Source organism: Thunnus thynnus, chromosome 9 (genome assembly GCF_963924715.1).
Source record: "Thunnus thynnus chromosome 9, fThuThy2.1, whole genome shotgun sequence".
Lineage (NCBI taxonomy): Eukaryota > Metazoa > Chordata > Actinopteri > Scombriformes > Scombridae > Thunnus > Thunnus thynnus.
Window position 1 is genome coordinate 20,439,831 of NC_089525.1, and position 15,509 is coordinate 20,455,339.

The window sequence follows — 15,509 nt, forward strand, 5'->3', positions numbered from 1 at the left end:
GTCTTCTGGCTTGTGACTTTGTGTACCAGTCCTTCAGATTGTCAAGTTCCAGAGTAGTCCAGCCAAGGTACGCATGGTGGTCGACAGCCACCACAACACACCACGGGAGATGACGTTTGAGAGTGCACGGGTAAAGCTGAATTATATGTTTTATTATTAACTGGAATCCACTATTTCCTCACCCGTAATTCACTGACTGACTGTCATCTCTTTCAGAAACGTGATGCTTTCTGCCAACTCCTCCAGCTGATGAAAACCAGACACTCTCAGCTGAGTGAACCTGATGTCATCTCCGTTTTCACAGGCACCTGGAATATGGGTGAGCATAAATGTGATGACAGTCTCTTTCATTGTGAGACAATAGAAGACTCACTAAGGACTCAATGACAGGAGTAGAGTCATGTTGATAATTTAGCGTGTTGTTTTGCGTGCGTAGGTGGTTCACCTCCTCCTCGCAGCCTGCAGTCGTGGGTAACCTGCTGTGGTTTGGGGCACACCCCTGATGAGTCGATCGCCTTGCTGCCTCATGACATCTACGCTTTGGGGACTCAAGAAAACCCTCAGGGGGAGAGAGAGTGGACTGAGCATATCAAAGCAACCCTTCGCAGCTATACTCAGATCGACTTCAAACAAGTAATTCACCGTTTTTCTGTTTCAACTCTCCTGGTGAATTGTGTGTATAAATAGGCTGCATTATTCATAAAACTACCATATTTCCTAGAGGAGAAATTCACACATTATGATGTCCAGAAAAGGTAATAGAGCAAAGCTTCCCAGATAGTGTCTGTTTCTCAGGATAGTTTGTACACTTCAGATAATCAGATAAATCAGATAAATCAGATAATCACCATTTGAACCGAACAACTCTTGATTTTTTGCAAAATAGCTTCCAATTAACTGTTTTATCATCAAGATAAACTAATTTGTGCCTAATAAATACACAAACTGAAAAATATGCACCAAATGTTTTACTTATCATTCTATAATGAAGTCATACACACAGTTTCTCTGCATTAATCTGACACATTTCTCCAAACCAAGATCTGTGTTGTCAGTACCGTTAATGCAGCCATCTAACTCTAAACATAACTCTAGATATGAATTATTGTTGTCAGTAAAAATATTAATTTATTTTTTCCAAATGCTGACAGAAAACTCTAAATCAACATTCATTCTCTCAAAACATTCAGAAAGAAATAATACCTTTCACTGTTTTTACAAAGTAAAAACAATAATTCCTTGGGACTGACAGAAATAAAAAGGTTGATGAAAAATACAGCCATAACATAACTTATTTTGTGGTTTTATTTCAAACAAAAAATGCTAAAACATTCTCATTTAAAACAATATATAAAATTATTTGTAGAACATGTTAGACAAAGTAGTGCTAGCAGCCATATAACATAAATTATATTCAAATAGCATTCAGTTGTCAGTTTACTCTGCAATGCCGATCTCAGAATAGTTGGACAAGCTAAGTTTATGCTAAAACTGTTGTTCTTTTTTAGGTTTAGGTTTATTGAAAACACTCAACGCTAGAACAATAAAGAACAATAAAGTCCTAGAATTATTTCCGTTGTTGTCCCGGATGTTTTCACAGACCCTCAACCATTCAGTAAGATGGAGACAGGAGTTCATTGTCTGACATGAAGCAATATCAAAACACCAATCATAGACAATTGAATCCAAAGTACAAACAAACGACAAAATGTTTTTAGGATATCCTCAAGACAAAAGGCAACATCACATAGGCAACTCACATAACATCATATGAACAACAGTTGTGTGATCCAGTCATAAAAAAGGTGAATCAAATATAATTTAATTTAACATTGTATAACTCTGGACTTTTATCATCTTGTATGGTCATACATGTAAAATGAAAACATAATTGTCAGCGGTTAAAATGGCATCCACTCTCAGGTAAAAATGTGAAATATTATATCTGGTAGTACTTCAATAATGTTAAGGAACACACATTAGTAAAATGTCTCAGCACCATCTCAGATCATAGGAAAGTTTATGATATTTTATAATCAGTGTTCTTGTGGGGATAGATCAGAAAATATCATCTACTCAGTTGATACATGTAGTTCTGATGTGAATATTTGTTTTTACAAAGACATGATCTTGCTGAGGGGCTGGTTTGTTTTACAAATTGAGCATGATTCATCTGTGTTAGCATCTGTGTTAACATCTTTGAAAGCCTGACTTTAGAAAAATGGCTCAAATATATTAAGAAATCTGCAGCAGTATAGTTTGACTGGCTGGAAACTCTTCTTATCATCAGTTGTAATGTGGAGCAATGTCCTGTAGGTGGCAGTACAGTCCCTCTGGAATATGAGGCTGGCTGTGTTTGTGAAGCCGGAGCACGAGAGTCGCATCAGTCATGTGAACACTGCCAGTGTGAAGACTGGCTTGGGTAACACTTTGGGTAGGCTGCCCTCTATAATCTCACATCATATCACATATCTCATATCACATACACACAGTAAAGAAAATACAGAAAGTGAACAATATCATGGCTCACAGCCAAAAATATCAGTGCACGATAAGAAGAACAAATGTGTTTTTATTAACTTAGAGGTTTGAGGTTGAACATTTCTGTTATTTCAGGAAACAAGGGAGCGGTTGGGGTCTCCTTCCTCTTCAATGGAACATCTTTTGGGTTTGTTAACTGCCACCTGACCTCTGGAAGTGAGAAAGTACTTAGGTAAATTGTGTGTACATGTGTAAGTGTGTGTGCTCCTATTTAATTAATTGCTCTATTAAAAAATTCCATCTTGTCATTTATGTGATATTCAGGAGGAACCAGAACTTTGTTGACATCCTCAGACTGCTTTCTCTGGGCGACAAACAGCTCGGCGCCTTTGACATCAGCCTGCGCTTCACTCACCTCTTCTGGTGTGGAGACCTCAACTACAGACTGGACTTGGACGTACAGGTCGGACTGATAATCATCTATAATTCATAACTATTTCTAACACAGTGCTCTGATGTTGAACCCTTGAAGACTGACATAGTTGTACATGTGGCATTAAAGTCAATTTAAAAGATCCCACACATTAATGTTACTGCTTTTCACCACTCCTCATCAACTCCAGGACATTCTGAAACACGTATCTAAGAGGGAGTTTGAGGAGCTCATGTGTGCAGACCAGCTGACCCGAGAAAGACACAAGAGGAAGGCCTTTCTCCATTTTAGTGAGTTTCACTTTTACTTATGTGGAAGCCCCTCTGTTCTAACACTACTTTCTGATCTTTTATAGACAAAACAAATAATCAGTTTATCAAAAAAATAATTAGCAGATTAATTGATAATAAAAATAATCATCCATTGCAGCCCTTATTATTATAACAGGCACAAATAGTGATAATAGTAGTTCTCGAAGGGCACAGTGTGATATATACTATTGCGCTATTACTAAATAAATAAATATTAAAATGTGATTAGTCTTTACATTTGCTTACCTCTGTATTACTCTGCATTTTTTCTGTTTATGATGGTTAAGAGGAAGAGAAGATTGCATTTCCACCCACCTATCGGTATGAGCGGGGCTCCAGAGACTGCTACCTATGGCAAAAGTACAAGACTTCAGGGGTGAGTCATTTCCCCTAACCGCATTATACAAAAAGCATTTCAGAAAAACGGAATGATGTGGACATACAAAATCTTCATCAGGTACTCCCATCAGGTTCCTGATGAAGTGTTGAGATGTTTTTTGGAGCTCCTAGGTGTTGTAGTAATTGTTATGTTAATATTGCTCATATAAAGGTACCTCTTCTTAATCACTGTTGTAATCTAATTAACATTTTCAAGTCTGGTGATGTCATATTTTCATCCTGGAGGATTAAAATATTTCAGACTGTGATGCTAAATATATAACACATTCTGCACCAGTAAAGTACAACAAAAAGTCCCTTGTTGCATTCTAAGTAAACAGCTGACTTTCTTCTTAAGATATTTTTATATGTAATTTAATCCTATTTAAGGGGTCTGCAGGGATAGGTGACTTTGACAGCAGCAGCCATGACCACTAAAAATAGGAGGTTAAGAATGAACACACAGTCTAAAACTGGAATGTCTGGCGTAACAAGGATTAAGTCACCCTTTACTGCATACTGCACATATAAGTGGCATGAATTATAATTTCATGAGTAAATACAAGCAACATACACAATATATTCTTGATTTATAACCTATTTCTTTTTCTGTAGGTGCGAGTTAATGTTCCATCATGGTGTGATAGGATTTTGTGGAAGTCCTACCCAGACACACACATTATCTGCACGGCATACGGTAAGATCTGGAGATCTAAACGGAAGTATGCAAAGAAATAGAAAAGTAAAGTGGTAAATAAGGCATGAATAAAATGTAGAAGACAACTAAGAAAAGGCAGCGTTTAAGACTTGACATAGCCAAAGGATTTAGTCCAGCATACTAAAATTAGATGTCTGTGGTAAAAAATTTTTTCATCTACTGTGAAATGAGAGCAACCCTCAAAATGAGTAACGGTCAAACCCTACATCCTGGTCTGTGGTCCATAAAGAAACAGAGTCATTTCCTTTCTTTCAGCCTGAGCTTCTGTTTCTAACTAACCTCAGCAAACTATCAAAACATAACACATACTCGTTTGTACTTTTTGTCTCCTAAATCACCTTTTGTCACATCTTGTCATCTGATTTGCCTTGCCAGCAAAGTTATGTACAGTACATATAAAATACTTACTTACATGCAATAATTTAAATGGATGGATCTGTCTCTTACCAGGTTGCACGGATGACATCTTCACAAGTGATCACTCACCTGTTTTTGCCACTTTCCAAGTGGGAGTGACATCACAGTTCAGCTCCAAAACAGGTGTGTAATTGTTGTAGCACTTTGTACACAAAGATGGAATATAACTGAATCCCTTCATTAAGTGAACAGTGTGGACTTTCATGTCAAACAGATCCAAATTCAGGCGTAGAGAGGGCCTGGATAGAGCTAGAAGGCATTGAGGCCATTGTGAAGACAGCAAGCAAAGCAAAATTCTTCATTGAGTTTTATTCATCTTGCCTAGAAGGTATAGTATCACATCCAAATCACATTTTAGAGAAAGCATTATGCGCCACGGTAGCAGAAATTCAACTTCCTTCTTACTTCACAGAGACACGCCGCTCAAGCGAGAATGACTCACAGAGCTGTGATGTTCCTGGGTTTCTCAAACAAGCCTGGTCGTTCAAGCAACTGCCAAAGGTCAGAGGCTCAGTCTGTCCATTTGGAGATGTGTGAAAACACAGTATGTTATTTAAATCAAGCTGTTAACTTGTGATTTGTACATGTTTGTCTAAGCTTCTTCCAATCAAGTCCGACATGGAGTATCTCCAGGATCAGCACCTGCTGTTGTCTGTCAAGTCATGTGATGGGTTTGAGTCATACGGTTGGTGAAGTTGCAAATTCATTCAAAACTTCCCTCTATTTTTGTTACTTTTTCTAATCAATGCTCTTGGCTAAAAACTTGAATTATTTTAAAAATGTATTTATTTTTAACTCTTACTACGAGTGCTATCTATCAGTCCAAATTACAGTTTGCAGATTACTGCTTGAGCTGACCCCAAATCAGTGCAATGTCATTTTGGTGTTCAGTTTATGGTACAAAATCACATTTGAAAAACTACTGAGTATGCAAGCAGTTTCTTATCTCTATGCAAAAGGAAAAAAATGTTCATGATAAAGATATTGAATTGAGTGTTTTGAAATATTGAATTTATTGGCCTTTTTAAGTACTCCAAATCAAACACCATTGACTTCCAATATAGTTGTGTCAAGACAAAGGAAATCATATCCTTATCCAAGAAATCATGCTGAAATTATCTGTATGGATAAGTTGGACTCACTTTGTCGCATCTCAGGCTGAATTGGCTCATTGATCTAAACTGTTTTTTATAGGCGAATGCTGCGTGGCTCTCCGCTCACTTAACGGTGCATCGGAGCAATTTGAGACATTTCTGAGTCACCGAGGTGAGGAAATGGGCTCCATAAGAGGACGGGTCCGCATCCATGTGCCCAAAGACCGGCGAGGAACTCGAGAGAAAATTTATGGTGGGTCAGCCGGAACTGGTGCTTCCCTATCATCTGCCTTCCTTGCACTATCACTTCCTACTAAACTTTCAACTCCACTGTCACTGCATTCCTTGACTCTCCTATGAGTCTCACATTGCTTCCTCTATTTGGTTCCTCAATGATCCCTGGCTTGGCTTTACACTTGCTGGTATCTATCGACCGCTTCCTCTTTTGGCTCCTGATTGACTGACCCTGACCAGATGCATCCTGAGACACTGAAACAGGACAGATGAGTATTATTTCACCAGGTCAGGCCTCACAATACACACATAAAAACCATCATGCTGTGTGATTGCATAACCTTTGCCCTTCACACACACCACACACTTTTTGAAGAAGTCTTGCTGATTGCGAAAGGCGTTGTCCATTTCATGTCATTTGATTTTTTCAGAGTGGTTCTGTTTTGAGAAAGAAGATAAAGGTCCTGTAAGGGGACACATGTCTCCTGCATCCACACGGGTCCCAATGAACAGGTGAGCTCTGCTTTATGTTTCTGAGCATCAGCGCAAAGCACCGGAAAGCTCAGGCTCTGCTTATTTTGAGCTCTTAAAAAAGTTAAGTCTGAAGCCCTGTTTTCTAGGTAGCAATATTTTTGTTTTGGAAGTTTACAAATTTGAGGATCACCAAGCTCAAAGTTTGATTAATTCCACTGCACTCTTTTATTTAGAAAGAAATCCCCAAATATGCTCCTAAGCCTGTTGGCTATGAGCAAGTTATTTGATTTGTTCCTCCAAATTTAAACAGTACGACTTAATTGCAATAATTTCAAAACTTAGATGTTTGACAGTCACAAGTATGTGTTAATTGCAGGTCTTCGGCAGCTCCTTCCAAACTTACCCCGAGCAGTTACACCAATCCTGCCTACTTCATCTTCGAAGGTGTGTCAGTGACACGCAAGGTGGAGGAGGCTCTTCCCCAGCGAAGGGACCCTCAGGTGATCTGGTCTGGAAATGAGGCTTTGCAGCTCCCAAAACTCTCAGGACGGCAGGGCTTTGAGAGGAGACCCAGCCGTAGATCAGACTTTACAGAGATTGAAATTCCAGCCATCCTGCCCCAGTACACTCCAACCAATGAACTTCATACACCCCAAACCAACTCCTCCTATCAGCTTTTCCCAGCCAAAAACCCATCTCCTATACCTCCACCTTCAAGTAACGCCATCTCACAGTTCCAGGAACAGACTGCACAACCCAGAGACAAATACCATGGTAAAAATATTGTCCAGGACTCCATATTGCCAGAGAAGAACCTGAGGAACTTGTACATGAATCACTCAGCAATCATCAGGGAAAAAGCCAGAAGGGACCAACTTCTTCCAGAAAGGACCAATCCTATCCGGACAGCCAAAGCGCCATCAGTTTTCCCCTACACGTCCACTCCCTTAACACATTGCCAGGCCTCTGTTCCCTGGATAGTGGGGCAGCAGCCCCCTGCGCCTACAGGAGACAACTCTCTCACTGCTTTGCAAATTGCCAAGTCCCTCAGTGAGGTCGACTTCTTCCCCACAGAGCAGAGAAGCCCATCCATACCCAACCAGAGGCCAAACTATAGGAATGGCCCCACAATGCATGGAGAGAGGGGCTACAGCTGGGAGAAAGAGGTAGGGCACTGCTGTCAAAGACATTTGTTTTAAAGGACATGAGTCCCAGTTCTCTGTAAAAAAAATTCTATCTGCTTTATCTTAATGCAGGTGTCTGTCCTCCAAGGAGCACCTGAGACCGTCCGGGAGCTTCTCAGTACTCTGGGTCTGCAGAAATACACCTTGGGACTCAGCCTCAATGGCTGGGATGATCTAGATTACTTCAGGTAAAATGATTGTGGATAACATGCTCTACGTGCTGTACTTATGTAGGCCCATTACTGCACAGACAGACTGTTACTTCACAGTTATTGGCTTTTCACAGTTACAAGAGTTTGGACAAGCAAGGAGCAACTCCCAAACCTGAATGTGACAGGCTGTGATGCTAGTACCAACACCAATCGAGACAATTCCCCCAAACATGCACCTCTTTAGTCCCGAAATAAAATAAAATTAAAAACAAAACCAAGACACAAACTAGAAGAAGGGAGAAAAAGCTATTTTGTGAAAAACATTGTATTGACTTTGTATTTCAGGAGGATGTTTGTGGGTTTTACTGGTCCCTTCAGTACCGCTTCAGTTCTCTTGGAGCCAACATCTGGCAGCCATTACATGAAATGCAAATGCTCTTAGCCATTGTCTTCACTATTCACATTGTGATTGCTGCTTGGAGCTTACAGGCCACCTTAATTTAAGCTCTATTTGTTACAGGAAACCATGTTTTATTTTTCCACTACTAATGGCACCACTCTGGTATTCGCTTCACTCTGTGATGCATTCAAATCATCAAAGCACTTAAAGAAACCAGAATACCAAATGTAGGACACAGACATGATTAACTGGTAACATTGATGGGTAACCCACCTCTATTAATTGAGTCATACCTTTGTTCAATTCTTAATATATGTTGTAATGTCTGTTCACAAGACAGTTGCAACACTCACTTGTAGGTGTAATCAAATTACTAACGTTCATGTGACAGTCATGCACATCTGAGTGAGATGAATGAGCATGACTGTCAGTGTAGAGGTTAGAACTTCACTGGGGCAGCAATGCTTAAATAAATCCTGTCATGATGCTTTAATGATATAAAAATAATGATAAAATAATTACATCATCAAAAGTTCTTAAGGTATGAGTTAATATATACATCTCACTTCCTACCTTCTACACCAATATAAAAGTGCTGGCACCAAATGCGTTTTCAAAAAAATTACAGGACTATGATGTAATCAATAAATAGGATATGTAAAAATTACTACTGTATGAATGACTTGTCTGAGTTTTTAGTAAAGTCATTTTTGCACTCCACAGTGGCATCACAGAGGAGGATCTACGCGCTGCAGGAGTGACGAACCCTTCACACCGACGCAGGATCCTCGAGAACCTGCCCAGGAACTGGAACTGACATGGATGGATGAATAGCGTGGACATTAGGAAGCCTCACTGTCATCTGAACTAGAACTGGAAGAACTATAATCGGATCACATCAGCTGGGCTTTTACCACAGCCCTGCCATCCTTTCATTTACTCGATCAATACTGTAACAATAGTATGTCTGTGTCAATACAGCAAAGGGAACATAATGCAGGAAGTACTTGTCTGTTTTATTCATCTCTCCATCTTGACAGATAATGATGGAGTGTGGGAGATGCCACATGTACAAATACTGATTATGGTATCAAGGTCTCATTGATTTTATTTTAAATGACTTTTAGACGACTATAAAAATATAGTCCTTCAATTTTCAGTGTTCACTCAAACCTAGTGTTTACCATTCACCTTCATCCCTTCTACTGTGTGCTTTCCATTACTCTGCTATTATTGAGCCTGGATCTGAGCTTGTAAAAGCCCTCAATTAAACCTATGGAGCATAAAATCCATAACTGTACATACTGTATCTACTGGAACATTGTCTGTAAAGTTGGCAAAGAAGGACCTGCCATATCTCATTTGGTTTACTGTCTCATTCTGTTGCTTATCATGTCACTTAATCAGTACCTATGTCCACTGTGCATGTTTTATGCAGCCTTTGTAAAGTGCATAAAGCAACTCTTGACTGTCACCAAGCAATCACAAGTGTCATTTCATGCTGTCGGGCAGAGAGTCTTTTCTTCTCTTCATGTCCGTTCCATTTCAGTGCACAAATCACATCATCACACTATCCTGCTTGTGTGTTCTTTAATGTCACCCAGTTCTCAGGTGTAGAATACGTATCTCTCTCTGTGATGCATCTGGGTGATGCTTGTTAAATACATAACATTGGTCTCTAAATTCAAGAGCATATAAAAGCAGATACAAGTAACTATTTTTTTTTATCTTCATTGGAAGGAAATGTTTCACTAAAAGAATAATTTCTGCACTGGACAGTCTGATATTCCCACAGTGCTTGGTATCTTCAAATTTTCTATGTTTAAAGTGTAAAACAATCAATGGCACCAATCGATACCAACTATAACAAGCTTTATCCAACCACCAGTCATTGTGTTTCATCAAGCGACATCAAGTATTTGATATATCTCTCCCTACTTTCACGTTTTTGTCATGTAGAGAATATTTCTACAGTCTGGATGACTGACTAAGCACCAGTGCTTCTCCACTGTTAAACGTCAGTTATACTTGTGAGTACACAATGACTGTCCGTGAACAAACATGCAAGTTATATTTGTCAGCTTAGTTAATACTAGACCATTGCGAAGAGATGAGACAACTGTGAATCTGATCCTAACTCTGAAATACTCCACTTGGTGTGTGTGTGTGTGTGTGTGTTTTTTGCTTGATGTATTCAAGTTGACATAGTTACTTATTAAGGGATGACCAAACACATCCTTCTGTTTACCGATATGTGTCATTGACCTCTAACTGCTACAGTACTGCATGCTGGGATTTTTTGGCACTATGCAAATCAAATGTTTGGGTTGCAAAGTCCTTAAAGTTTGTCCTTTGAAACTCCTACTTTATGTCTAACTAAATAGGGGTTTGAATTGACCTAGACGGTCCTTGACTATGCAGCAGCTTGTTTTTGTAAATCAGAGTGTAATTATATGTAAAATGCAATATATATACTGTATGTTTGTATGTAAATATAGTAAGCTTTAAGACAAAATAACAGTCTATAGAGAAAATGGGGGGTTTTAGAAATAAAACCAACCAATCAACAAATTAAGAATCTCATAAAAGTGGGTTTTGTTTAACATGTAGTTCATTTGTAAGGTACTGTTAATCCATCTACCCTGCACTCTTGAGTGGGTTTCTGATGAGGAACATGCTGTGTCAGAGGCCCACTCACATTCCAGACATCTAAACCACAGAAACCCATACACACACAAACACACACTGCTACCACCAAGCTGACCTCTACATACATGAATCACTACTGTATCTTTGGCTAGGGAGAAGGGGCCATGCAGTTTCCACATGTGAGAGAGAAAGGTAAAATAAGGAATGTGTTATCACCAAAAAATAATCTAAATAATACTTTGGATTTGTGCAACCCACATGGGATAGCTCAAATATGACTTATATTCAGTGGTGGGATTAGTGCTCAGATTCCATTACTTAAGTCAAAGTAGAGATATCACAATGTAAAAACACTCTACTACAAGTTAAATCTACAAGTAAAATGTTACTTGATTAAAAGCATGAAATTATTGTCAGCAAAATGTACCAAAAGCATAAAAAGAAGTACTTGTTATGCAGAATGACCCCTTTCAGAGTATTTTGGATTCTCATTGTTGACACAATAATGTGTTAGGAGTAGAGCTGCAACGATTAGTCAATCAACGGAAAATGAATCTGCAACTAAAAAATGTGCTGGTTTCAGATTCTCAGATGTGAAGATTTTAAGCTTTTCTTTGCCATACATGATAGTTAACAGAATATGCTGAAGTTCTGGACTGTTAGTCAGACAAAACAAGACATTTTAAGACGTCACCGTCAGCTGTGGGAAATTATAATGGACATTTTTTAAGCATTATGTGACATTTCATAGACAAAACAATTATTGGAAAAATAATCTGCAGATTAATCAGTAATGAAAATAAGCATTAGTTGCAGCCTTAGTTAGGAGTGTTTTGTTGTGGCAGTTTTGCCTATTTTTTTCTGGTAACAATGCATCATAGTTAATAAGTTGATTACAGGTTTTGTGTGTAAAATCTTATTTGAAAATGTATGAAGCAGTATAAAATGGAAGCCCTCAAAAGTACCTGGATAAATTTAAACTCAAGATAGTTGGTCTGCCAAAATGTATGTGGTATCAAAAAAACATTACAAGTTAGAGAAATACCATTTGAAAAAAAAATGTACTGGTGACTCTACTTGACTACTTTTGGGTCAAAGCATGACAGATCTCAACTATCCAGTCTGAGTGTAGGACCAGAAAACTGAACATAACAGTGAGATGTGCGCCTGGCATGTGATCTCCCAGTTTATCTCAATGTAGACCATAAAAGGGGCATTCAAACCCAATGTGTCCATAGACTTTGGGTTATTGGAGTGCAAATGATCTTGTTTGCAACTGTGTGTCAATCAGACCTCAGTTTTTGGTAACTTATTAAGTAAACGCCTCTTATCACCTTCGTTTATCATCTGTCTCTGACAGCAACATTACTCATCCTACTTGCTTTTTATTTCTTTATGATCAGACTTTATAATTCCAGGCCTTATCATGTGAATCTTACAGACAAGCCTAAAATGACGAAGATTACTGAAGTGACAAACCAGTCAGTCACTCAAAACTTCCCATGAGCAAATCTTGCATTTTATAACAGCCATACAGGCTACTGTGCAGCTGTGCAAATATTAACTTCTATGACATTTCATTATTGACAACCCATTGACAACCCCCATTAAGGGTTGTCATGGGATTGATCATTCCCGAGACAGATGATAGGTGAAAGAAGATTTTTGATCTTTTATTTAAGTAAAAGTAGCAATATCACGATGGAGAACTAAACAAACAAGGCTGAAAATAGCAAGAACAGGTACAAGAACAATAGAATATGTGAATATGTTGAAAGCAATACTGAATAAATTGTTTAAAAATGTTCACAGAGCTTGCATCTTTTGCATGCTTGGGTAGGGAATTCCATAGTTTTGGTGCATAGTTAAAAAGGCCGAGCTGCCGATTTTCTTATTTGAGTGACAGTTTGTATTTAAAAAATTAGCAACAGAGGATCTAAGAGGCCGTGATGGATTAGAATTAGTAATGTTGGCTGGTCTCAAACCATTAAGAGCCTTGAAAACATGTAAAAGAACTTTGGAAATCAATTCTAAAAGACATTGGAAGCCACTGCAGGTTAGCAGGTTAGCTATGCTCCCTCTTTCTTGTTCTGGTTAAAAGCCTGGCAGCTGAGTTTTGAATTAATTGTAGCTTATCAAAGGATTGTTTTGGCAGACTGGTGAAAAGAGCATTGCAGTAGTCTAATCTACTTGAAATAAATGCATGAACAAGTTTTTCTGCATCTTGTTGGGATAGGAATGGCTGTACCTTTGCAATATTTCTTAAATGAAAGAAAGCTGCTTTTGTCACCCTCTTTATGTGGGATTTAAAATTCAAGTCTGAGTGGCATAATGCCCACGCTTATGACTTCTGATTTAACCTATGGGGCCAAATTGCCAAGTTTGGCGAGAACTAGCTTTCTTTTTGTTTGTGGACCAACTAATAAAACATCTGTTTTGTCACCATTATATTTAAGAACATTGGTCTGCAACCACTTGCCAGAACAGCTGTTAAATGGCAAAAGGTTTGGTCATCACTTGGGTCCAACGAAATATACAGCGGTGTGTCATCAGCATAGCTGTGAAAATTAAGCTTACGTTCTCCGGTAATATCACCTTAAAGAAGCATGTACAAAAATAAAACAAAACAGAGGACCAAGTCAGCTTCCCTGAGCAACATCAAGGTAACTCATATTTCCTTGAGACATGATCTCCCCCTCGATCTCCCATAGTGACAAAAACTTTCTCCCTGATATGTAAGAGCAGAACCAAATTAAAACACTCCCAGAGAGGCCAACCCAGTTCTCAAGGTGCTAAGTAAGAATATTGTGATCAATTGTATCAAAGGCAGCATTTATATCTAATAGAACCAGAGTGGAGACATTGTTGGCATCAGTGCTAATCCTGAAATAGCTGACAAATTTGGTGAGGGGTATCTCAGTGCTGTGATTTGCCCTGAACCCTGACTAAAACTTTTCTAAAATATTATTTTTGTTCAGGAAATCTGTAATTTGGTTAAAAACAACCCTTTTCAGTATCTTACTTAAAAACGGGAGATTTGATATAGGTCTATAGTTATTTAAAACATCAGTATCTATGTTTGGTTTTTTTACACAGGGGTTTTATAGCTGCAATTTTAAAGGATTCTGGAAAGCATCCAGTTTCAAGAGACATGTTAATGATCTATCTAACAGAGTGAAGCATACAGTTAAAACAGTTCTTAAAAAAATGTAGTGGGGACTGGGTCAAGCCAGCATGTAGAAGACTTACTTTCATTCACAGGCTTGTATAATTTCTGATCAGAAACAGTGATGAATTTAGACATGTTTGCAAAATTTTTGCAAGGTCGACTGATGTTGTTACCACCATCTATGACAATAGCCACTCTTATGGAGGTAATTTTATTGTTAAAGAATATTGCAAATTCTAATGGAAGCTATTTGGTCCAGGATGTCATTGACAGGGGCAGGATTGAGCAACCAGTCTGTGTGAATATTAAATTCCCCAACAGGTGCTCAGGTTGTAAAGACTGATAATTACACCTTGAGGTGGACGGGAAGTCCACGCCTTTACATGAAGAGTTTACCAACTCTTGCGTAAACAGTCTTTTTTCCTCCACTTTCTACCGCTGCTCTACAAGATCTCTTTCGCTCACAAACAGTATCTGATATCCATGGTGATATTTTATCAAATTATCTCTTTTCTTCCCTTAGTGGTGCAACTGTATTTAAAAAATTAGTCAGCTTGCTATTGAAAAAGTCAACCATTTCGTTTATATAAGATAGATTGGATACAGTAACCAGCTCAGAGAATTCACACTGGGTTTCGGTGTCTAGTGACCTTTTGCAAACAGTCATTTCTTTTGTGTTTGTGGATAAAAAAAGGCACCAAAAATAATACCCTGTAGTGATCAGAAAACATGAAGTCAGGGGTGCCACCAGGGATTTTGGGCCCCATGAAAAGATATGACACTGGGCCCCACCACCCCACCACCATAGGCCACACTAACCCTGCGCAATTGCTGTAACGACACCTCCAGAATCCAATCAATCCATTCAAAGCTTTAAAGAACTCTACCTTTGCAGGCTTGCAACTCTCTTGTAGTCCAATACTTACTGTATGATATTTACTGACAGTGAACTGTGAAAATATAACACTGTGCAGACATGCTGGGGTGTGCTCATATCCCAACTCTAGAACCAACACACTTTTAAAATCGCTGCTCCATCCCTGGCTAAAGGTCATCTTCTACAGTCTAAACATAATTTTAATGGTGAAACTGTTGAATAGAAAATTATCGTAACATTAATGAATAACTTAAAATAAATATGAATCAAATATACAATTAAAATAAATGAACATTATCATCTATAGAATGACAAACAAAACAATAAAATCAGCAGCAGGTTTTGGAACTAAGTATACATACCAATTGAGTATACTACCAATTCTTACCTTTTTAGGGATTTAGGATTTATACACTTTTCTTTTTTTTCATACTAATAAAAAAAGGAATTCCCACGGCCCCCCTGCAATTATGACAGCTGGCATATCGTTCAACAAAATGCTTTCAACCTCCTCCTTCAGCTGGAAGGAGGGCTGGTT

At 38.5% G+C, this 15,509-nt stretch overlaps 1 protein-coding gene across 5 annotated transcripts in view; it reads left to right on the forward strand.

Annotated features, from left to right (window-relative positions):
* The window catches only part of inppl1b (inositol polyphosphate phosphatase-like 1b), a 28,923-nt gene extending 19,173 nt beyond the window's left edge, over positions 1-9,750 (forward strand). For all 5 annotated transcript variants that reach the window (XM_067599583.1, XM_067599586.1, XM_067599585.1 and 2 more), the window contains 18 exons: positions 30-130; positions 217-319; positions 437-633; positions 2,317-2,434; positions 2,617-2,713; positions 2,806-2,944; positions 3,105-3,204; positions 3,513-3,601; positions 4,219-4,300; positions 4,772-4,861; positions 4,953-5,066; positions 5,151-5,239; positions 5,336-5,423; positions 5,933-6,085; positions 6,498-6,579; positions 6,917-7,706; positions 7,797-7,912; positions 9,000-9,750. In XM_067599583.1, coding sequence (XP_067455684.1) covers positions 30-130; positions 217-319; positions 437-633; positions 2,317-2,434; positions 2,617-2,713; positions 2,806-2,944; positions 3,105-3,204; positions 3,513-3,601; positions 4,219-4,300; positions 4,772-4,861; positions 4,953-5,066; positions 5,151-5,239; positions 5,336-5,423; positions 5,933-6,085; positions 6,498-6,579; positions 6,917-7,706; positions 7,797-7,912; positions 9,000-9,093 — 2,642 coding nt within the window. In that variant the 3' untranslated portion in view covers positions 9,094-9,750. The remainder of the gene's footprint in view (positions 1-29; positions 131-216; positions 320-436; positions 634-2,316; positions 2,435-2,616; positions 2,714-2,805; positions 2,945-3,104; positions 3,205-3,512; positions 3,602-4,218; positions 4,301-4,771; positions 4,862-4,952; positions 5,067-5,150; positions 5,240-5,335; positions 5,424-5,932; positions 6,086-6,497; positions 6,580-6,916; positions 7,707-7,796; positions 7,913-8,999) is intronic.
* The last annotated feature ends 5,759 nt before the right edge of the window (positions 9,751-15,509 follow it).